The following is a 23,192-nucleotide window of genomic DNA, read 5'->3' as shown; positions in this document are numbered from 1 at the left end:
CTGCAATGTGGGAGCCCAGGCATGCACCGCACCTACCCCTCAGCCTAGCAGTGGCCACAAAAGAAACCAATGGATACACATCACTAGGAATAAGTTGTGCTCTAAATCCCCATCATGTCACATGCTGTGACATTTTCCCCTCTGATTTCTCTAAAATCAATGTACAGTCAATTCCTTCTCAGCTCACAACAGTGAAAGATCTTCTGTATATGAGAAGGCTATGGGTGTATCCTTTAAAGATGCTTTTTCAGACAAATGGTATTTGGTCCTGGGAGAATAGGTGTGATGTTGCCAGTCATGCCATCTGAATTACATCAGGCCTCAAGATGAATAGAGCCCAAATTAAGATCATGAATATAAAGATTCCTTTCAGCATGTTTATTTAGCTGTGCAGTCAACTCCATCAACTGTTTGCATGCTGTCTGTGAGCACAGAACAAATTGTGAACTTGAATCTCTCTCTCTATAAATTCATTTGCATTCTGTCTTCCAAAAAAAAGAAAAAAAAAAAAAAGCAATACAATAAAATAAAAATGACAGTGATTTATTTTATGAAAACTCTGGTCCCCTGATTTGAGTTCCAGAAATGTAGGTGTACACCATCTTCAGTGCTACCCTAGTGTAGCTTTAAGTTTTTAAGTTTTTTCTGTTACATCCAATGTTACAAAAAAAGCCATAAATTTCAATGTCCTGGACAGTGCAAACACACTTTATCCCAGAGTTCAAATAGACAAGGATGATGTGATAAGAGGGATGAAGCATTCCCATAACTTTAAAGGGTTTAGATGGATAAAAGGCAGAGGCCAATATCCACTACTATCAACAGCAGCAGCATGCCAGTGGCTATCGTTTAACAATGTTTTTTAGAAAAACAAAACCTCATCATGAGGAACTCTGTTCTTTTAAGAACATCTGGTCAACAGCATTTATAACTGATGGGTGTTGAAGACCCCACTGAATTTTTTGACAGCAGTTTCTAAACACACTGACCAGCACCCTGTCAAATTATCAGTTTGAGATCACTGGACATTGGCTATCTACATTTTCTTTCCAGCTTTAAAGGGTTTTGGATCCTGCTCTTTCAAATTTAAGAGACAGTTTATATTTTTGCAGCACGGGCTGGTGGTGTGTTTTGGTACAGCACATAACTGCTCCAGAATACAGAGAAGAAAGAAGGGTTTTGAGAGCACTATGCCACACCAAGTGTGGCATCTCATGCAGCGAAACTGCTTTATTCTTACTCAGTTATCCTTGGTTTTCCTTTTCTTTTTACACAACTCTGACAAAGATGTTACAGGCCAAGGAAGTTATCAAAAGCATAAAATAGAAGACAGCAAAACCATTGCTAAGCCAGCAGCTCCCAGCTTCCTTTGATACAGTCCACTTGCTTTTTAGCACAGCTGCTCAACGCCTGAAGACATTCACCCTCCTCTGAACTGTGTTTTCATCTCTTTCCACCCAGCCCAACTGTAACAATGAAGGCAAGGAGCTTCACTGCCTCCCTGAGCTGTGTAGCCTGGCCAACCTCCACTAAGACTGAGTACTTCAAAAAGAAAATGTCTCTTGCTTCTCATATACAGAAGCAAGCAGAAAGAAAAGTCCAGGCGAGATGCTTCTCTGTTCATTCCCCCCCAGACCATGGCCCCTCTTTGAGAATTGGTCTTCTCCAGAGAACTGGCTGCCTTGTCAGGAAGCATCACTTAGGGACTCAGTAAACCAATTCGGAAATCGACTCACGCTAGGAAGGCAAAGGTTAGTGCTTGAACAGCCAACCCTCTGTGCCCCAAAGGCAGACAGCTCTCACTAGCAACTGCTGTATGCTTGAGACTGCTGCCTGGCATCCAGCCACCAGCCCCATGCATCACAGCAGCTCTCTGGTGCTGGCTTCTCCAAACTCAGACCTGTTAGCAGCACCTGAAAGAATTTGTCACCCATGGGAGAAAAGTAAACTGCAGAGGTTGGAGTACCTTCCCTTAGTTCTTATTCTCAAAAGTGAACGCACATGTAAGTATGTGCGTGTTACATCCACATCAGCTTATGAAGCATTTTAGATCCCAAGAATTAGATATAGAGAAACTGCTGAAAACTCAGTTCTACATTTCACTGCAAATTAAGGGTCTGAGAAGTCTGCACAGTCTACATAATCTTAAAAAATGGGGTTTGGGTTCCCAAGTCATTTGGCCAATTTTGAAAATTTTACCCATGACCATAGATCATTCCCCTAAACGTTAAGCTGCAGAAACCACTCCCAAAACCAAGTCTGGGAAACAAATTTGCAGTTGCTCAGTGTAGCACAATACTTAGCCTGTTGAGTCACCATAATGACCACAGAACGGATGGATTATATGATTTTAATAGGTCAGACACCACTGTTTTTTCCTTTACAATCACACATCCTAAAACAACTAAGAAGTAGCTTGAGATAAGTCAGACACACGTGCTCACATGCTGTTTATTCTCAAAACTCATCACCTCTTCTCCTGACGAATGCTCTTATATTTGCACCTGACCAGACAGTGCTTCTCTTCAGTCCAGGACAAGGATTGACACGTCTACACAAACACCCTGCAGGAATGATGGATGTATTTCTCTAAACACAGCTTTGTCACTCCTCTATCGAACTATCAGCTTTTGCTGCAGAGTGAAGGAGTTAATCCTGTTCATGGCTGAGCCTGTCTTTTGCAACTACAATCAAAACTGAAGAAATTACCACCATTCAGCTCTGTTTTTAAACAAACACTGATATAATATCTTTGGGCTGATTTTTGTTTGGTTTGTTTAGGTTTTGTTGTTGGCGGATTTTGTTGTAGTTTTTTTCCTACTCTGCAGTTATGGCTGTTACGAAAACAAACTTTGCAATCTCAAATGTGCAGGCATCTCAGTGTGCTGCACACTGCATAACAAATGCAAATGTCTCACGGTAATTCCTGTTAGAAGACACTCATAGAAGAGATAAATTAATTTTCTTCCTCCTAGTGATGTTGCTGATCACATGGAAAAATGTTCTTCCCCACCATCGCCATGTCTTATAGGACAAAGTGTTACTGTGTCTCCTCTGAATATCGCTCTGCAAAAAATAACACGGAAGCTAAGAGTGAAACTCTATGAACACAGCATGTAACACCCCAACCCTCAAACAACACCTGCATGGTCTTTTGCTCCCTCCCCACCTCATGCCTTCCTTCCTTCATAACCAAGCACTAATACCTCTTGAGTGGCTTCAGCAGTGCCAGGATGTGTTTCTTGCTCTGTTTCCCCCCCCCAAAAAAAAAAAAAATAAGGTGATGCAGGACATCTGGCATTCTGGAGGAACAAAACTGGCCATGCTGCAGTCAATGTGATTTGGGGTTTAGACCTTGATAGTGGCAGGGCTTAGAACAGTTTGCAGTGATGTCACACTCAAATCTGAACCCAAAGGAAGACATTACCTTACAATGACACAAACACCTGACATCCCAACAGCAAAACTGTGCTGATGACTGCTACCTAGCCAGTGAAGTGTTCAGAGACGACGGCCAGCAGAGCATTGAACAGGAGCAAGAAAAGATTGACACACAGAGGACACAAGAGGAAGTAACTCCATGCAGTAGAAAATAAAGGATTAAAAAACACCTCCTGTGTTTAACACAGACCTCTTCCAAACAGGAAAAGGCAATTTCTGCTCAATAAAATCTCCATTTGTTTTCTTTTCTATTTTCCTGCTGGGTGCTTCAGAAAACCAAAAGAGAAGACTGTCCCTGCTCTCCTTGTCTATGCCCCAGATTTTGATCCTAAAGGGGAAAGAAGCAGTACGCTGGAGAAAATGTAAGGTGAATAGAGAGATCCAGAATATAGCTAAGGCTGGAACTGTAAAAGAAGTGAAAAAGAAAATTTAGAAATGAATCCAACCAGAATGGGTTATTCTATAAAATTCTCAGCCTAAGATCACAGTCAGGAGTTTTCTACGCTCTAAGGAGAAGCACAAGCAGTTAGCAGTGTTACCCACAAAGACCACACCACTGGCGATGTCTTTCATCGTTGTGTTCTCCCATGAGGACGATGGCTGTTCAGATGGGTGGTGACAAGGTTGCAGCTGATCGGATGGGGAGAGCAACACAGCAACAGGATCTCAGGTGCCCATGTGATGACTGGTGAGTAAAGAACTGATGTTAATGTAGCAGCGATGGGCAACCTACCTTACGGTTACTTTCAGGAGTTTAATCAAAACACTGTGTTGATGTAGATATGGAAATGCCACACAGCAAATGACATGAATTAGAAACATATACCTACAAGGAAAACTGAAAGCTTTTGGTTTTCCTGTGGTTAGGAGCTTGCAAGCCACTGCATACAGGCAGATCTTTGTGTCCCTGATTAACCTCAGTCAACTAGCTTCAACGAGGCTGCATCTGATTACGGCCCACATTTGTAAGATTCAGAAAACGCTTTCTATAAAAATTTGGTCTTTGGCCAACACTGATTGCTGTGTGTAAATTACATCTGATAGGAGCAAATGTGTCTGTCTGTGAGAATTTAGACTGAAATTCCCCGAGACCAAGATAGCACTATTTTTCTTACTGCTTTTGTAGTCACTGCCCAGTGTAATTATCCTTTTCTTGTCAATGTCAAAGCAGAGTGGGAGAGAGTTTTTTTCTCAAAAGGCAGGATAAATCCCCTCGCCTTTAACTTCTGAAGGGTTCAGTTTATGACTCACTGTGTCCAATGTGAAATGAAGTTGTGATCACGGCCCCAGACCTGATCCAGCACACACTGAAATCAATAGGAGTCCTTCCGTTGACTTCAATGGAAGCTGGGTCACACCCTTAGCAGACACAAGCTGCGCTCATAACAAAACCACCCTCTGGTCTTGGATGACAGAAAACACGGTCAGCCCAGGAACAGCAGGGATGCCTGAGGTCAGAAATTGTCTACAACAAAAAATTAATGCAGGCAAGACCAACAGCGGGACGCATCCAGTGCACCTGCCTGCACTGTGCCTCTCTCTAGCACTATCAGCCCAGACAGAACTGAGTCCAGAGAAAATATTTACCAAAAACCCAAAAAAGAGCAGATCTTGGCAAAGGCCAAAATCTGGCCCTGAGTGGAAAATGTATAATAATTGTTCAATCTTAAAATAAAGTCTTCAAATAAAGCAAACATATGCTTAAAGAAATGAGCTCAGTACAGCTTAGGAGCTAGAAAAGACTTGCATCGGGCTTTGTAGAGCAGTTTTACCCTTGTCAAATGTGAAGGTTGACCTGGGACTTCTCAAAGAAAGTGACTATGAGCATGGGCAACATCAGACTGTATTTTGTATGTTAGCAGACCACCACCAAACCACTGTAGGTTACCTTTACCATTCTTCATATCGCTCCTATTTAAAATAGTAATAAAGAAAAGCAAAAAATCACACTGAGGGAAAGTGAACCTTTACCACAAGATTCATATAAAACTATTTCTAGAGCCTGTTTTGAGACTGTCAGAGAAAACACCCAGGGGGAGTACATGCTTCAGAAAGATTAAAACACTGACTATATGATGTTAGCAAAGAGTTGATTATTGGCAGGAACAAAGCCAGGAGCAAAAAGGAATATTGATCTCTCAACAGCAGAGAACTTTTGGGCTGGATGACACAGCATTTCTAGATTGGCCTTCACCTTGGCTTACTCATCCCCAGTTGTGATGCACTATTATTTGAGCAATTTTTAGGTGGGAGAGGTGGAGTGGCTGCCTCACAGCAGATATGTCTCGACGCGGTGTCTGCGTGTGACCGACACTCAGCACCTTGGGAGGCCTCACTGGCTGGATCGCATCTTGCTGTCAGGGCCTGGGCTTGTCAGGCTGGGGAGACACAGGTCCTTCTTCAGCCGGCGTTTTCCTGCACTTATTTTCCATCAAATCAAGAAATGCAGGATGAAGGAGTGATTCTGTTGTGTTGGCAGACACAATCAACTCTAGTTAAGAACAGTGAGGTCTTCTGGGGCTGGGCAGCTTGTGCAGTGTGATTGAGCCCCTGTGCAAAATGGGCAAGCCCCTGTGTAACATGGGTGAGCCCCTGAACAATGTGGGCAAGCCCCTGTGCCACAGGTAATGGAGGTGCCCTCACCCTCGCTGTGGTGACTTAGCATTTGTAGGCACCGGGAATGACTGAAGAAAAACATGACTCAAACTTGTCAGCAAATTACTAAGCTAGAACACCCACCCACCCCCCAACATCATGGATCTGAGGGTAATCTTTCCACATTTTACTGTGCATTTGGGGGATATATTTTATTTTTTCTGCTCCATTTAATATAATAATAATAATAAAGGGAAGGGGAAGATGAAGGGAAAGGGGAAGGAGAAGAAGGAGAAGGAGAAGGAGAAGGAGAAGGAGAAGGAGAAGGAGAAGGAGAAGGAGAAGGAGAAGGAGAAGGAGAAGGAGAAGGAGAAGGAGAAGGAGAAGGAGAAGGAGGAGGAGGAGGAGAAGGAGAAGGAGAAGGAGAAGGAGAAGGAGAAGGAGAAGGAGAAGGAGAAGGAGAAGGAGAAGGAGAAGGAGAAGGAGAAGGAGAAGGAGAAGGAGAAGGAGAAGGAGAAGGAGAAGGAGAAGGAGAAGGAGAAGGAGAAGGAGAAGGAGAAGGAGAAGGAGAAGGAGAAGGAGAAGGAGAAGGAGAAGGAGAAGAAAGAGAAGGAGGAGGAGAAGGAGAGGAGGAGGAGGGGAAGAAAGCAGCTGTGGAGAGCAGTATCTGTGCAGCAGGCAGGCTGCAGGCCTGCTGCCAGCCGGTCCCTCCCCAGACACCACCGTGCGGGTGCCGGGCCCCCTCCTGCCCGGCGCAGGGGGCAGGTCTCTGGCTCCCCCGTCCCGCCGCGGCCAAGCCGCCCCCCGGGGCCGCCCCCCCGGCATTCCCGCCTCGCCCCGAGCCCCGGGGGGTGCAGGATCCCCCTTCCCCCCGCCCAGGGGCCGCCCGCCCCCACCCCTCTGACCACCTACTTCTTGCAGGGGATGAGCGCCCTCCTCTCCTCCAGGATGCGGAGGCGCTGGTTGGGGCCGTCGTAGGAGACGGCCGCCCTGGTGATGCGGCCCGTGCCGTGCCGGTAGAACACGGTGCGGCCTTCCCACTGCCCCGGGGCCTGGCACGGCTCGGCCCCGGCCCCGCCGCCCGCCAGGAGCCCCCCCAACACCAGCATCAGCACCGGCACCGGCACTGGCACCGGCACGGGCACGGGCAGCGCCATGGCTCCGCCGCACCGGGAACGGCGGGGGGGGGAGCCGGGAGGAGTGGCGGGGGCGGCCCGCCTCCAAACCCGCAAGGCCGCAGCCTGCCCCCCCCTTCCCAAAATTATTCCCCCCCCCGCTTCCTCAACGTCGCCTGCTGGCGGCCGAGGTGGCACCTGCCGTCGGGGGAGACCAAGCGTCAGCATCCCGGCCCCCCCCCCCCCGGTGTCCCCAAGCCCCCCTCACAACACGGCTCCGGCACCACGGGGAGACGGGGGGGGGGGGGGGGGCAGGGGGCAAGTCACTTCTCGACGACACGGAGGGAAGATGGGGGAAAAGGGGGGGGGGGGCTGGCCCCCATCCAGAGTAAAGAGAGCAAAAAGTGAACACTTCCCCCCCGCATGCCCAGACCCCCGGGGCTACCCCCACAACCCCCTAGACGGCAGCTCTAAAGAATAAATAAATAAATAAATAAATGTATATCTATAAAAGTTTCTGCGCCGTGTCTTTCGGAGGAAGGCAGGACCAGCCCCCCCGGGAGACGGGGTCAGGTCCACGCCCCCCCCCCCCCCAAAAAAAAAAAAAAAAAAAAAAAGAGAAAAAAGAGGATGCTTTTATGCTTTTGCTTTGCTTTGCCCCTCCCCCGCCCCCCCCCCCCCCCCCGAGGAGCCCCCGAGGAGCGCGGTGCTGCCGCCGGGGGGCTCCGGGCGGGTGGCGCTGATGTCACGGTGCCCGCACACGCACACGGGTCCCCCCCCGGGTCCCCTCCGGGCCTCCCCCGGGCCCCACGTCACGCGTGCCACCGGTATAAAGCCCGTGCCGCGATTTCCATGGCCGAGCGCAGCCGGGTGCCGGCAGGCAGCGCCGCTCCGCGCCCGTCGGCCGCCGCGACCCGCGGGGAGGCGGCGGCCGAGGAGGAGGAGGAAGAAGAGGAAGAGGAGGAGGCGGGGGAGGATGCTGCGCGCCTTGGTGGCGGTGTCCCTGTGGCTGCGGGTGAGCCCACGGGCGCAGGGTGCGCCGTGCGAGGCGGTGCGCATCCCCATGTGCCGCCCCATGCCCTGGAACATCACCCGCATGCCCAACCACCTCCACCACAGCACCCAGGAGAACGCCGTCCTGGCCATCGAGCAGTACGAGGAGCTGGTGGGCACCGGCTGCAGCCCGGTCCTTTCCTTCTTCCTCTGCGCCATGTACGCCCCCATTTGCACGCTGGAGTTCCTCTACGACCCCATCAAGCCCTGCCGCTCTGTTTGCCAGCGCGCCCGCGACGGCTGCGAGCCCATCATGCGCCGCTACAACCACAGCTGGCCCGACAGCCTGGCCTGCGACGACCTCCCCGTCTACGACCGAGGCGTCTGCATCTCCCCCGAGGCCATCGTCACCGACCTGCCCGAGGGTGAGCCACCCCCTGCCCCGCCGGTGCCCCCCGAGCATCCCCCCCGAGCATTCCCCCGAGCCACGGCTCCGCTGCCCTCTGTTTGCAGATGGGAAGTGGACGGACTTCACGCAGGGTGTGCTGGTGCCCGACGGACCCCCGCAGACCGAGTGCAGGAGCCGAGGCCAGGGTGAGCCTAGGGGTCCTCCCCATGTCCCCCTCCCCTCTGCCAGACCTACTCCTGCACCCCTTAACCGCTTCCCCTTCTCTTCCTCTGAAGAGCGATGCAGGTGCAAAAAGACAAAGCCCACGCTGGCGACCTACCTGGCCAAGAACTACAGCTACAGTAAGTCTGGGAGGGTTTTCCCCACTTTCTTTCGCCTCCTCTGTGCCCCGCCACATGCTTGCCCCCTCTGCCAGGTCCCATCCGAAAACCTAAGGGTGCCTGGGCTTCCCCTTCCAAACCCAAGCACGTAGCATTTTTCCAAGGGAAGTGTCAGTAGTGTGCACTGGGATTGACAGGTCGCCCTGCAGAAACTGTTCTTGCTACTGTAATGGTCACTAGCGAACGCAGCAACAGCTAATGTAAACCTGGCGATGTGCTGTTGGCCAGCTCCTGTTTTTGTCCAGCAGGTGGGGTAAACAGAGGTTTTTCACCTAAATAAAGCTCGTAAGTGTGCATGAGACCAAAAAAGGGTAAAACTTTGTGATTTACAAATCTGTGTATCCTTTCACTCACCACCAGAGCTTCAGCTGGTTGGGAACTGTCACAGATTAATTGAATGCAGTGACAATTGGCACCGGCCTGGCAAGGAGTTGGCCCATAGTTTTTATGTTGCATGACAGAAAACTTTTTATGTTTCAAGATATATTGGCGATACAAGTAAGTATTCATCCTGTCCTCCCTACCCTCCCATCCCCACTGCCAGGTTTTCTGATGGTAAGAGTCTGGAAGAATGGTAGCTAACATCTGATAAACGCCAGATTAAATATCTGCAATGTCAATAGAAAAATCCTTATTAACCATTAATTTAACATGCAATACAACGGTCTTTTGCACTGTATGGGCTTTTTCTCAGAGAGAAGCTGTTTCTTCAAGGGAAGTACTATATTTTTTTGCAATAGGAATATTATACCCAGTCAATTCCTGTTTGTCTGATATCAAATGAAAGTAAGTTTTTAGTTATTTGCTTCTTTGTTAGTACCTGGAAAAAAAAATCCAAATCAGTTTGGTGGGACTAAGCAAACTGAGCATTTAACTTAGAAAGGAGTTTATATACTTTCTTGTCATGGCATTTTGGTACATTTATGAGATATATTCTTTTTATGTAATGCCTTAGTCCTTCTCAGTATGCTGTAGGGATGTGTTCAGGTGGGACAATTAACTTCCCCACCTGTCTGAAATACATGAGTAAAAAGTGCTATAAAATGACTGTTCAGAAATGAAATACAGGTGTTAGCCACACAAATTCTGATTCCGGTGACTTTTGTGGAGTGTTGCTTGAATAAAAACTATGGGTTGGGATTCAAAATTTAGAAAGATTGAAGGATTTCATTCTGTTGAATTTGCAAAATCAAGATTTTGGTTTTGACTGGTAGATTTTTATTCAGCCTCCACCAAAATAATTAGATGTTCACACTGAAAAGGGATTGAGAAACAAGACAAGGGAGAACAAGCTGCAAATAAAAAAAATAAAATAAAATTCCTGAAATCCTTTAAAGCAATATATATAGACAAATTGTATTTCTATCTGGTCAGAACTTTTTTTAGTTGTCAAAACTGAGAGCATCAGAGCTGATTACTGGCCCATAGCTATACCCTTAGGTATAATTTCAAAATGTTTTCATAAATCACTCCCTGCATCAAATATCTTTTATGCTAACAGTGCAAGGCCAATACTGGCATTCACTGCTGAAAAGAAAATTCCACCTAAATTTCTTGTAAATACTATGGGTAAACATTTTAAAAAATAAAACCGAACACGCCTGTTATGCAGGAGCTGAAATACTACTTGGCTTTAACCAGACTTGAAAATGGATGGTGAGTCTCTAAAACTGAAATTCTCTTTCTTCTTTCACAGAAGAATTTTGTGATTGATAATAGGACCCTTCTTATTTTGACTTTTCCCAGAGACAAAGTCCCTCATGTAAAATTTTTGTTTCATTTCTGTGACTTGGTGCTCACCTCAGGACAGTGGCCGATACCCCCAGGGTGCTGAGGGAGTCACACAGTCGGTCAGGTGTCATCCTCAGAGCAATCTGCAGAGTTTCTTCTTCTTGTGGCTATGCAGATTCTTCAATAAATGATAAAAACGTGAATGCTTATGTGTTCAGAATGAGAAGAACCCTCTTCAGAGTTTATTTTATGTGAGAATCTTACTACTGATACATATCTGAATGTAAAAGAATTTGAAAAAGGTGTTAACTGGGTGCATCACAGAAATGCCAAGCCTCATCGTTTTTTAGTACGTGTTTCAAACCCTCCTTTCTTTCTTACACTCAAGAGAAGACTTGAGTTCCTGGATGCAACCTGCACTGAAATGACTTTGCTATTGCAAAGGCTGGATTCAGGTTAACAGTCTGTGAGGTAAATTATTCATCGCTTAATTGGCAGTAGCAACACGTGGCTATAGAACAGCTCTGATTTATGCGAGGGGTTGTTCATGGCTGAGTCAAAGGAGCTGTTTGTGCGTGTGATTCCCGGCTAGATTGCTTGGCCTGATCTGGCAGGGATTTAAGCACATGTTTAATTTCACAGTTGTCAACAGTCCTGCTGAAAACCAAATTGGGATCAGGCCTCTGTTATTCTAAGCCACTGTATGTGCCCACACATGGAGAAGTAGTTCTGGTTTCACAGCCAAAACAACAGCTTTCAATTTAACATGTTTTATTTAATTTTAGGTTGTGTTTAAGTTTCTGAGACTGTTTGTTGTTCTTACGCCACTTTTTTTCTAATTGCAGTCATCCATGCTAAAGTAAAAAGTGTGGAAAAGGGGAACTGCAATGAGATAACAACCGTGGTTGAAGTAAAAGACATTCTGAAGTCTTCAATGCCGATTCCTCTGTCCCAAGTGCCTCTTATTACCAATTCCTCCTGCCAGTGCCCACCTCTGCAGCCGAAGCAGGATGTCCTCATCATGTGCTACGAGTGGCGCTCAAGGTGAGCACTCGCTGTGCAGTTCAGAAAGGTGTTATTGCTGGCTGTGGTGGGAGGGAAGGAGGGACAGCACAGCTCCCTTTCTGGTCACGAGCCTGGTTGGCAAGCCTATAGTCAATATTACACCTACATGTTTCAATTACCTTTGCGATTAACTTTTTCCATGTAGTTAATTTCAGTTCTAGCCCACAGCGTGGTGTTACAAAACCTGGCTCACAGATGGAGTGCAACCCCTGGTATCATTTGATGCTGGTGGCATGCTGCTTAAAGCACCTCCAGCTGTTTGGCAGGGTGTTTTAGGACCACTGGCCACTGGCGTGAGAGGCTTCATACTCTATGAGCCTGATGGTGGTCCGTGCTGGTAGGACTGTGCGGTGGCTCAAGGGAAAGCAGAGTTCTGCCTTACTAGCTCCGGGAGGGGAAGGGCGGGGACACAGGAGCCGAGGGAGCCGGCAGAGCAGCTGCAGTCAGGGCCAGGCCTTCTCTGCTGTCCTATCCATACTTCGGACCGATGCCATCAGCGAGATGTTTCTGATCCCACAACTGCGCTGGGACCGGCCAAAGATGCAGCCACTGGAGCTCTCCTGCCCGGATGGCAGATGAAAAGTAAATACTCTCAGTGCAGCTTGCCAGTTCTGCTGTAAGATTAAAAGACAAAACAAAACTAACTTTACCAGACCTTGCCTCTGGCAGTCAGCCTAGCCCCAGGCACGGAAGGAAATCCAGCATGCTGGTCTGGAGCAGAAGGAGTGATGCACTGCAGGATGCTTTTCTTTCTGGGTTCTCGAGGCAGAAGGCAACATCCCATCCCTGTTAGCACCCCAAGGGTACCAGTAGCAACAGATCCCAACAGGACAGGTTGTGGTGTGATAGGTACTTTGGTTTCCATGCTGTGGGTTGGAGGTAAGTTTTTTTGTAAAATGTTCAAGCTATTTTTGCATATGACTGATAATGGAATACGTGCAGCTCTAAGGATCATAAAACTTTTGCTTGCAGAGCTTGATGGGCCATAATCATATTTTCAGTCATGATATTTTAGAAGTCTTTTACAGGCATTTCTAACAGTTGTCATATCATACCTTATTACCATAACTTTTTTTTATATATATATATATATATTTTGTGTGTGAGCTAATGGGCTTGCAAACATTATATTATTATGAGTATTTGTATTATCATATAACAGCTTGGCCCTCCAGATCTGGAAGTATTTCACAGAGATTTGTTTAGAGCCCTCTACTTGTGTTGGCCACATTAGAGAGAGATACCCTGGGTCAGGCAGAAAAGGTATGACCAAGATACCTATTGAGGAGCTCTGAGATGCAGAGCTTTGCCAGAGCAGACCCTCAGGAGGTTCTTAGGGGAAGAGATTTCAGAAGTGAAAGATCCCAATCAGCTTCTCCCCTACTATGGAGAAAACACAGCGATCTCTAAATATTTTGTGATGTTTTTTAAAGGTCACTGAGGTTTTTAATTTTATATGGATTTGCAAAAGAAACATAAGCTATTATATGTGTTTCCTGTTGAACTCAGTGGTATGTAAACGGGAGGTTTTGAGTTACAGTAGCTTTTTAAAAACATGTCAGAGGCAAAATGGGAGGAAGCTGCAGCCTTCCCAAAGTCAATAGCGAAACACCCCTTTCCCATCAGTAGGAATAGGATTTCACTAGATAACTTGACCTGAGCAGGAGCTGCATCAGGTTGTCCATCAGGTGTACATTGTGTCACAGTTTCATTCATCATGCTGTGTCCATGCCTTCAGTCCTGTACATTAATTCTCCAACCTCTCCTCGGAACAAAGAGGAGATGTGGATCATGTCAGTCTTGGTTCTCCAGGGCTTGTGCTCACTGTGGCCCTTTCATGTTTGGGCAAAGTGGGTGCACAGTGACTAGTGGCTATGAGTGGGAAAATTTCGTACTCCTGTTGAACTGCTGTGAGTGACAGCATTGCTCATGGACACTGGGGAGTCAGGCCCCGCTGTGCTGTGTGAACCTCACCCACCAGCAAAATGCTGTACAATGGCATATTAAGGGCCAGTATCTCAAAACAAACAAACAAACAAAAATTAGCAGCAGAGAAGATACAGAAACTGCATCAGCAGCCCTCTTCTACAAAATAGTTGTTTCAAGCTTAGGACTTAGAAAGTGTGCTTTAGACTAAACTACTTTAGAAGCTTTTTAAGGCATATACTATTTCATAATTACACTTTGGTTTCATTCATTTCATAATATCTAGACTCAGTATTTTATACAGGAGATGGCCAGAATTCATTGCTAGACAAATAGCAATACTCATACATGTTCCAAATTCACTTTAAAACACTCATTAAGTAGCTATGAGTAGCAAATACATAATACCATCCTAGTGTACATGTATTAATGGAGACAATTATAAGTGGTTATGTAATGTTACCATTTGTCAGAGGAGCTGTATGATGTGGTGCATATTAACCTAGCTTTTTTTCCAACTCAGAAGTCAAATGCATTCATTTAAACTGCTCTTCTACACATACACACATACACACACACACAAACATATATAGTGAACATAAGCAGAAATCTATGTGAAAGATGTTTAAACAGTTTCACAAGATGTTACCCAACCCATCACTTTTTGCTAACTGCAATCAAGACAGGACAATTTTCCACCACTGAATAGTTGCAGGTGAAGACAGAGGACTCTAAATGTTTTCTCAGTACTACTTATGTGCTGTAGTTTTGGCTATAAAACCTGAAGGAAAGTGATGGCTTTTATGTTTATTTATATATTTATTGTTTGTTTCTTGAAAGTCTGAAATATGTTTCTGCCCATCTTCCTATATCAGTACCAGTATCCAATGGTTTGTTTCAACCTCAACCAGTGCAAATTCATCTGGAATGACATCTCGGCAATCAAAACTAGAACTATATGTAACATCTATTGTTTCTTAATTTTCAGGTTGATGCTTCTTGATGGATGTCTAGTTGAAAAATGGAAAGATCAACTAAACAAAAGATTTAAGGTAAATACAATCAGAGAAAAGAATGCTGATATTCTTGATAAAAGTTAAACATCTTTGTGCATTTTTTGTCATTGAATATCTTGCTTAACATTTAGATATGTAGAACACCTCTGGGTATTATTACTTTCACTTCAACATTTTAATACCTCCAAAAGTCAGGTTATTTTTCTATGCATACTTACATATAAATGTAAGTGAAAATGAGAAAATTTTAGTCTTTTATTTTAGAGTCTCTAACATTTTATTTCTATTTTATTTGCAAACTGTCCCTAAGTAGTATGTTGGATGACTTTTGTGTGAGCTCTCATTACAACAATTATGCTAGGACTTTATAATCACTGCTAAGTGAAGTAACTGCCAGGTGATATGCAGATGAATATATAGTACACACTATTTAAGAAGAGTAGTTAAAATCCTGATAAATGGGCTTTGCTGCATTAAAGACTGCAGGCTTGAGACACAGACTTCTCACCAGCTATTTCCAACTGAAGACCCACTGAAGGTATTGAGCATCCTCTCACTGTTTTCTAGGAATACGGAGGGAAAAGTCTATACTACAGCAACCTGTGAGACAGAGGCAGCGGATTCCCTCACTTGTTATCATTCCCTGCTTGTAAACTCTTTCTAATGGAAAGAAGGGATTCCTCACACTTTTAGAGATGAAAGAAAATTATTTCTGTATTTCAGAAAAGGTTTCAGAGCCTTAAAGATATGTAGGTTTACAGACTTTAATTACGGCCCATGGATAGATGTTAGGAGGAAAAGGGTTACATGTTTACTTCAGTAGGAGCTTTTAGATTATGTAGCAACTTCTTGCTGGGACCTGTATGACGCTTTTATCATTCCCCCTTTCTCCTCTTTTACTCGTGTTAAACCTATGTGTGAAAAAGAAAATGTGATTTAATTTTTTAAAAAATAAATACATTGCAATTGCAGGTGATACCAGATGGGATTTAGGAGAATACTGACACATGACTTGGACTCCTGAAATCCGTTAGCTGTAAACTTAATGGCCTGTTGCTGGCAGACAGTGTGTTTTAGTGGGCTCCTCACACTGTTTTTTCATTTCTAATTGTATCCTGAAACCTGGTTGGACATTCATTTGCAGACAGTCAAAATAGACACATGACTGCAAAACAAACTATCTCTCAAAGCATGTGTCTTTCCTTCTGATACTAATAGCTTCATAAATTAAATCCTCATTTAAACATGTTTGAGTGGGACACGCCTAAATGCTGGCTGATAGTTTTCGTTTTATGAAGATGTGTATAATGACTCTGACTACATGAATATAGCCACCACGGAGCTAGGTGTTGCAATCTTTCCTTCTGAAGACTTGCATCTTTTGTCTCTGAAGACTTGCATCCAACATTTATCTTGAGTTACAGCTTAAAGTGAATGTTTTCAGTGGTCTGTGGACCACATAAGACTGCTACACATCTGTTAACATAATCACAGCATGGCTGATCTCTTCTCTAGCCAGGCCAAGAGTCTGAGTAGCAACAAGGTCAATGCAGAGAAAATAAACAGGAAAGCTGCAGAGCATTTCTCTTCCTCTGATCACTGGGCAAAGCCCCTATGTTTGTTTCAGACAAGAAAGTTCATTATTAGAGGGGAAAGGTGAGACCCCCTCCAGCTTCTACTATCTACCTTGCTTTCCTTAAAACAAGTGTTTCTCTTTCTAAAGGTGAAAGACTGCAATCTCTGCCACAGTGTTGTGGATCTCTCCATATTTTGAACCACCTAACCACTTAACCTCTCTTCAAAAACCTGTTTTCTAGCCACTGCACTTTGGGGTTTGGTAGTCTAGTGGGCTCATTGACCTAACTGCTTTCCAAAATTTCTCCATGATGCTACTGAGTAAAGCTGCAGATACATTATTCACAATTGCAGACTTTTCTTAGGAAAACTCAAGTAGCACCTTCAATAAGACAACAAATAATAGTTTTGCAAAATGAGTCCCTGGAAGCAGACCCTGTCTTTTTGATGGCATGATGCCTACTTCCCTGGATTTCTGGAAAGGCACGAGAAGCACGCTCACACACAGCATGCAGCCAAGATGTGCAGTTGTCATTTTCATCAGCTGATATTGTGGAAATTCCCCCACCCAAGAATATGTCAGGTTCCCACTACAGCCAACATACATACTACATACTGAGATCGATGGCTCTGCCGAACAGAGCACAGAAATGTTAAGACTGGTATCAATGGTGCTGGACAATTATAAGATGCAATTATTTGCAATGTCTTTCTCTAACTCATCCTCTTTTTCTGCCCTTCTACAGAGGTGGGAACAGAGACTGCAAGAACAAAAGCTGCGAATGGCCCGCAGTAAGAACCAAAATGCAGGGCGCAGTGGTCGGAGCGGGCCCCCAAAACCAGCAACCAAGAACACCAACCCACTGGTCAGTGGCCCCAAAAAGGCCACTAAACCGAGAAATGGCCAGAAAGAAGCCAATGCTAAAAAAGTATGAGTGTGACGTTTCCAAAAGGAAAGACTTTTCTTGTATGATGAGGGTCACAATCTGGCTTGACTGGCATGTTTTATTAATCCAGAACTCATCGACTTAAAAACTCACTGCAGTTTCTACATAGACATTTTTGCTGCACTTTATTTTTAAAGGTTTGCTTTTCCTTTCAAGCCACTGCAAGCCATAGAGCATAGGTTTGCACTAAGAAGTGGTAGGCATATTCAGGCTGACTGAGCTTTACAGGGTTTACAGGGGTTCTGATTTGCAGTTCTAGATGGCTTTACCTTGGCTGCTAGAAGTTTTATCCCCATGTCCAGGTTGCCTGCCCTGTTACCCTCCAGAGGCTGGGAGAGCTGTGTGGTGCCCCTCTTCTCTGCTCAGAAAGTAGTGTTGGCAGTCGGGTGTGTTAGCTGGAGGGTTAGTCTGGGTCAGCCTGGTGAGTTGGGGACCATGGCAGCTGAGGAGCAGTAGAGAGATGGTAACTTAAGGCAGAGAGCTGGGGCAGTAACTACTCCAGCTGCCGGAGCTGAATCTATCTGCTGTTTGGAATCATGGCCCTTGTTCAGAGCATTCAAAAGCATAGCTTACCAATAAGCATCTGGGTATGCATTAAGTGATTATTATTTTTTATGTGTGTGCCAGAAATATGCTCACAGTGTTAGCATTTGAGTTTTTGAGTTTGTGTAGCAAAAATGCATTGAAAGCAAACTAATTTTTTTTTTTTTATTGTACTTCAGGCTGGCTTCAGTTGTTATAATTTCAAATATATTTAAACATCTAATTGAAAAATCAGTATTTTTTAAAAGGACATATTAAAGTGAAGCAGATCTGCAAAATTCTTTAAAATAGCACATATTTTTGCTGTAATATAGCTTTGTTACAAAAACTGGAAGAGAAGCATTATTGTAAACAAAACTGACAGCTACTGTACAGTACTAAAGAAAAGATAAGGCTTTGTGTGGCTCTATGTTCACTTGGATCATTTTTTATCATTTGATACCATATTTCTAAATCTTGCTCTGATACCAAATACACAAATAAATAAATAGATAAATAAATAAGATGGCTTGTTCCTATTCATGAATAAAACAACTGTCTAGCTGCAGTTTTGCAGATTGTGAGGTAACATTCACCCTGCAATATGTCACAGGCAAAGCAGATGCTACTATTTATGTACTAAGATTTACTGCCCTTTTAAAAATAGCAAAGATCATATAAGCCTCACTGGCATTATCCAAGATGTCATTTATGCTGTTCCTGTCCAGGCTCTACCTGGAGGAGGCAGTACAGCTAGCGCAGTCAGATTTCTGTTAACAAATAAGGAGATTTCCCTCATTGACATCATAAAAGTTCATGATGAATGTCTTAAAGACCTTCAAGAATTACTACAGCAAAACTAAGGTCTAGACATGGTATTTCTGATATCTATAAAGCAAACCTGCAGTTTATAATGTAGAGATGGTCTACATCAGAAAATTAAAAAAAAAAGAGTTCTGTGTAGGTTAACGCAAAGAGTTAAAGCTGATCATGCCAATATGTTGATCTATGTTATTACAAGATTTCCAATGAAATTTGCATACATGAATTTTAAAACAGAATATGCCAGAGTGATTTTGGTAGTAGCATTAACACATTCGGCAATATGCTAAACACAGGCCAAAGACATAAATTGCAAGTTAAAATGCTTAAAACAGAGGGACAGAAGTGGTAGAGAAAAATTGAAAAACAGCATGCAGGGTAGTTCAGGGAAAACAAACAAACAAACACAATGCAGGTTACATGGTCATTGGTTGTGTTTTGAACTGTCAGCTAAAATATGAGAAGGCCAGCATTTTTATGTAGGTCAGTACTGCTAATTCTGGGCAGATGCAGAAATTTATCTCTACAGAACATCTGCAGAATTGGATCCAAGATTCAATCCAGGTGCCAGAAATGCTGAGCATATGCTGCATCCATTGACTTCAATGAGAATTGTGTGTGTTTATGTCTAAAAAAAAACCAGACCACAAACTTTGGTGCCTAATTACAGACTACAGGTGTAATCTTAATCCTGTGTGATGAAATGGAAAAACTGAAACTGAAATCAAAGGAGACGGAATTTCACTGCAGGTGACTAAACTAGGCAAGTTTGAAAATGATAACTTAAGTAAGCATGTTCTAAAAGATCAGTATGATTGGAAAGTTTCTAAAATAATTTTTTATACTGTGCAGCAGGAGATCTTAAGCTTTGATCAACAACACTATTGATACCAATTTAAGTACCAAATTACTGTAAAGGGATATCCATTAAAACTGAATGACAGTCATACCAATGTGATGTTGAAACAACAAATACAAAAGTCATAATATTTCACTTTGTCAAGTTTTATTGTGAATATAGCCCAGTGTGGTCATTGAATGAACCTTTTGGAACAGCTAGCTAGATTTCATAGCAACTTTGCATACTGTTTTTTTTTTTCTACTGTTAAAATAAAACCTTCTTCATTTTTTGATATCAAAGAAGTAAAATGCAAAAATTATTTTCTACAGAGAATTTTCAGCATTCCTGTTGTAAGCTACCATCATTACACTAAGTGTTTCATTATGCTGGTATAAACTTTTATGTACCAAGCCCAGTATTTCCAAATTCCTTGACATATTTATGTATGCTGACTTAGGTTGACTTTTATTCTGATGTGGTAAAAATACTGAAGATGGAAGGGCAATACAACAAAAAGCAGGAGATAGCACAATATAAAGAACAGATGTGCAAACAGGAGAAATGGATTATTAAGGTAGTGTGTTCTCCCAGAATAATTTTCTCTATTTTTTTTTTTTTTATGAAGCCATGAATCAAACCAATTCAGTACTAATATAATTCACTCTAGTTTGAAAATCTCTTACACATATTAATTCACTGTGACATCAAATGCTGGCTGAGTCCAGATCCAGACCATCTCTGTCCCCCAGCCTGCTGCCCTTCCCTTACAAAGGTGCGAAGCAGATGTTGGATCAGCAAGGGCTGTTCAAGCAGGCAAGTGCATCCTCCTCCACCCTCACATGGCCAGCTCACCACTTTTGCGCCCTCACATGTGGCAAAACTTGTCTCTCCTGGTGCACATCCGTAGCCATATGTAGTCACTGCCATGTCAGTGCACCCTGGCACCAGAGTCACAAAACCCAGATTTAGCAGAGTGGACAAACAGTGTCTATTGAGAGAAGGAAGTAATTATTGTAGCCATTTATAGCTGAAAAATTAGCAGGCCAAAACTTGAAGTGTCAAATGCTTTTTCTTGTTATTATAGCCACCTTCCTACTGAGGGGCTTTTTTTTTTTTTTTTTTTTTTTTTTTTAATGTAAAATAAAAATGGCCTGGAACATCTGGAACATTGAACAGATGTTTCTAGAGAGTGTCTTGCTACCTCCCACACACATGTACCCGGTTTAGTAAGAGCTGCCATTGAATATTTTTACTGAATGTTCTAACCTCAATTCCAAAAGAATGAAACCTGAAAAAATATTTGCTCTAATTGTGAATAATTGGCACTATTTTAGAAACTCGCCATAAATGCAAATCAGAACTCTTTTATGAATGACATAAAAAAGAAAAAGAAAACCAAGAACAACAAAAACCCATAACCTTCCCTCCAACAGGACCTAAATGACCCGGTCACTTTAATTCAGTTCAATGTTGTAATTTTGTTACTTTTGACCAGTCACTGCATATAACTGAGAAATACTTCCTGTACAAACAAAAAGAAGATTTTCCAGTCCAAAATACTCAAACAGCTCTTAAATTATGTTCTCTACCATTGTAGCCTAGATTCCAAATGAATGAAATCTGAAAAAATATTTACTGCAATTATGCAAAATTGACCCACATATTTTGGTTGTGCCTGGTGGTTGAATGTAAATGCACATTTGAAAATATTTCCTCAACCAAAGTTTTCTTGTAAACCACATCAACTCCAATTAATCATACAAATAAATACAAATCCTTCAATATGGGTCAGCAAACATTAGAAATTGTTTACATTTATAGTAAAAAACAATAACTTGCAAGAACCTGCAAATAAGTATTTTGTTTCTATAGAGGTATATTACCTCTAATTAGTCCTAGTCAAGGCTCTGTGGCAATACTACATTTAATTTCAACTGCTGCCACTATTTTTCCTGTAACATCCCTGAAATTAAACACCAGCCTTGTTAGAGGATGAAACAGTATTTAAAACTTGCTTGTTAGATATGTAGGAAATTCAGGGTGTTCCATGTAATCTATTAATATCAGACTTGCTCCTGTTGTTACTGTCAAAAGGCTTGTGTATCAAACAGTATGGCGATAAGCACAAAGAAAAACATCTGCACAGGAGGACACACTCTCCTTCTCTAGATAAGAATACTAAAATCAAAACATAAATGTACCTTATATGCCAGATGTCATACACTACAGATAGAAGGTTAACGGATATATCAGAGTGATAAAGACCCAAGTAGACCAACACTCTGGGTATTTTGATTCTTTTTAGTTATACAATATGATGAAAACTTTTGCTTTTAGATATTCAGAGCACATCAACATTTGTCCTCTGAGCAAGGTAATCAGAAAGTTAATCATTCAGTCACAAAGGACTGTGGATGAAGATAATAGATACTTGCAAGTTCTGACCTGCCCATGTACCTCCTTCATTGGAAAACCACTATTGCAGTGCACATCCACAAGCTGATCAACTCCATCTTCTTCATGGGGAAAAAAGCTTTCTTTCCAGTTCCCTTATTTTATATGAAGTAATACAGCACAAATTCTCACTACAATAAGGCATATCAATTCTTCTTAACAGCATTTTGAAATTTAGAACTAGCCTGTTTATCATTTTAAAGTAAAACAGATATTTAAAATAATCTTACTGACAGATTATGATTTCATTAATGTTCCTAAGGAAGGAAATATGTGGTCTATTATACAAATAAACATTCCCTGTGGTTCCAGTTATCTCCTGCTGGGACAAAAAATTGAAGAAAAGTATGTTATCTTTTGTTAGTGTTGGAAGAATTTTCATCACATCTCTGCAACACCTAATTCTACAGTGAACCACACAATGTTTTCTAAATAAATGGTCATGAAGGTCACATTCTCTTTCAGTCTGGCATTTAGATGGACAAAAGGACTGAGCCAGACTTTCTGTAAGATTGTAGCCAGAGGTACTCTATAAAGGTAATTTCAAGAAGATTTTCATCTATGATACTCAATGGAGTTTATGTTGGAACACATTCCTCCTGAGTCTGTAAATGCAAATGCTTGTCTACCTCATCACAGTGCTCAAACTCTTAAACATCACATCCGTGTCTATGTCCCAGTAATATAAAACTTAAAGAACAGCAGATGTCAGTCTAAATTGTGTGTACAAAATCTAGATGTTGAGTTAGACTTTTAAAGAGGTAAAATAATCTGTTAAAATACTGTCAGTATTTCAGTTGGCATGCTTCTGAATTTTTGGCATTTTGATAACTCTATAGAAGTCTTAATCTCAAAGAGACACAACCTTCATGAATCTGGATCTCCATCAGCTGATAGAATTATTTTTATTGTTTTGAAATGTATATTTTAAGTTACTTCTTTACAAAGATGCTAAAAGACCTTAAGATCAAGAAGATATTTAGTAGAAGCAAATATACATTAACAGAATCATTTTAACCAAGCACAAAACAGGGATCAAAACTGACACACATGAATATATGAACCCAAATAAATGCAGTCCTTCAACAGTTCAACCAAACAGAAAAAAAATGCTTGAGAGTGTTGTAATAGAGGATGAAGAGCAATAGTTAAAAAAACAAGAACTCGGTATATGCAATTATATCACAGTTAACCATGCAGAACTAGTGTACCCATACAGCTAACTGAAATTTCTAAAACCAGTACACTATGTAATCTACAGTATTCAAATCTTGTGTATGATACGTATAGGCCATGTACTATTTGGCTGTGAACTTACACCAGAAGTTTAATGAACTTCTAGTAAGACATAAACATAGAC

General features: G+C 42.8%; 2 protein-coding genes across 2 annotated transcripts in view; one reads left to right on the top strand and one right to left on the bottom strand.

The window, feature by feature from the left end:
• EPDR1 (ependymin related 1) overlaps nucleotides 1–7,306 on the bottom strand; it is a 33,716-nt gene extending 26,410 nt beyond the window's left edge. The window contains exon 1 of the mRNA XM_084509373.1: nucleotides 6,949–7,306. Coding sequence (XP_084365499.1) covers nucleotides 6,949–7,193 — 245 coding nt within the window. The 5' untranslated portion in view covers nucleotides 7,194–7,306. The remainder of the gene's footprint in view (nucleotides 1–6,948) is intronic.
• Nucleotides 7,307–7,917: 611 nt separating this feature from the next.
• Nucleotides 7,918–18,236, top strand: SFRP4 (secreted frizzled related protein 4). Its single transcript, XM_084510013.1, has 6 exons — nucleotides 7,918–8,569; nucleotides 8,658–8,738; nucleotides 8,829–8,894; nucleotides 11,510–11,708; nucleotides 14,644–14,707; nucleotides 16,993–18,236. Exons 1-6 carry the CDS (start codon nucleotides 8,128–8,130, stop codon nucleotides 17,179–17,181), a joined length of 1,041 nt encoding a protein of 346 aa, XP_084366139.1. The 5' UTR covers nucleotides 7,918–8,127; the 3' UTR covers nucleotides 17,182–18,236.
• The last annotated feature ends 4,956 nt before the right edge of the window (nucleotides 18,237–23,192 follow it).

This window comes from Aythya ferina (genome assembly GCF_964211825.1).
Source record: "Aythya ferina genome assembly, chromosome: 2".
Lineage (NCBI taxonomy): Eukaryota > Metazoa > Chordata > Aves > Anseriformes > Anatidae > Aythya > Aythya ferina.
This window is presented reverse-complemented; position numbering and strand designations above follow the sequence as displayed.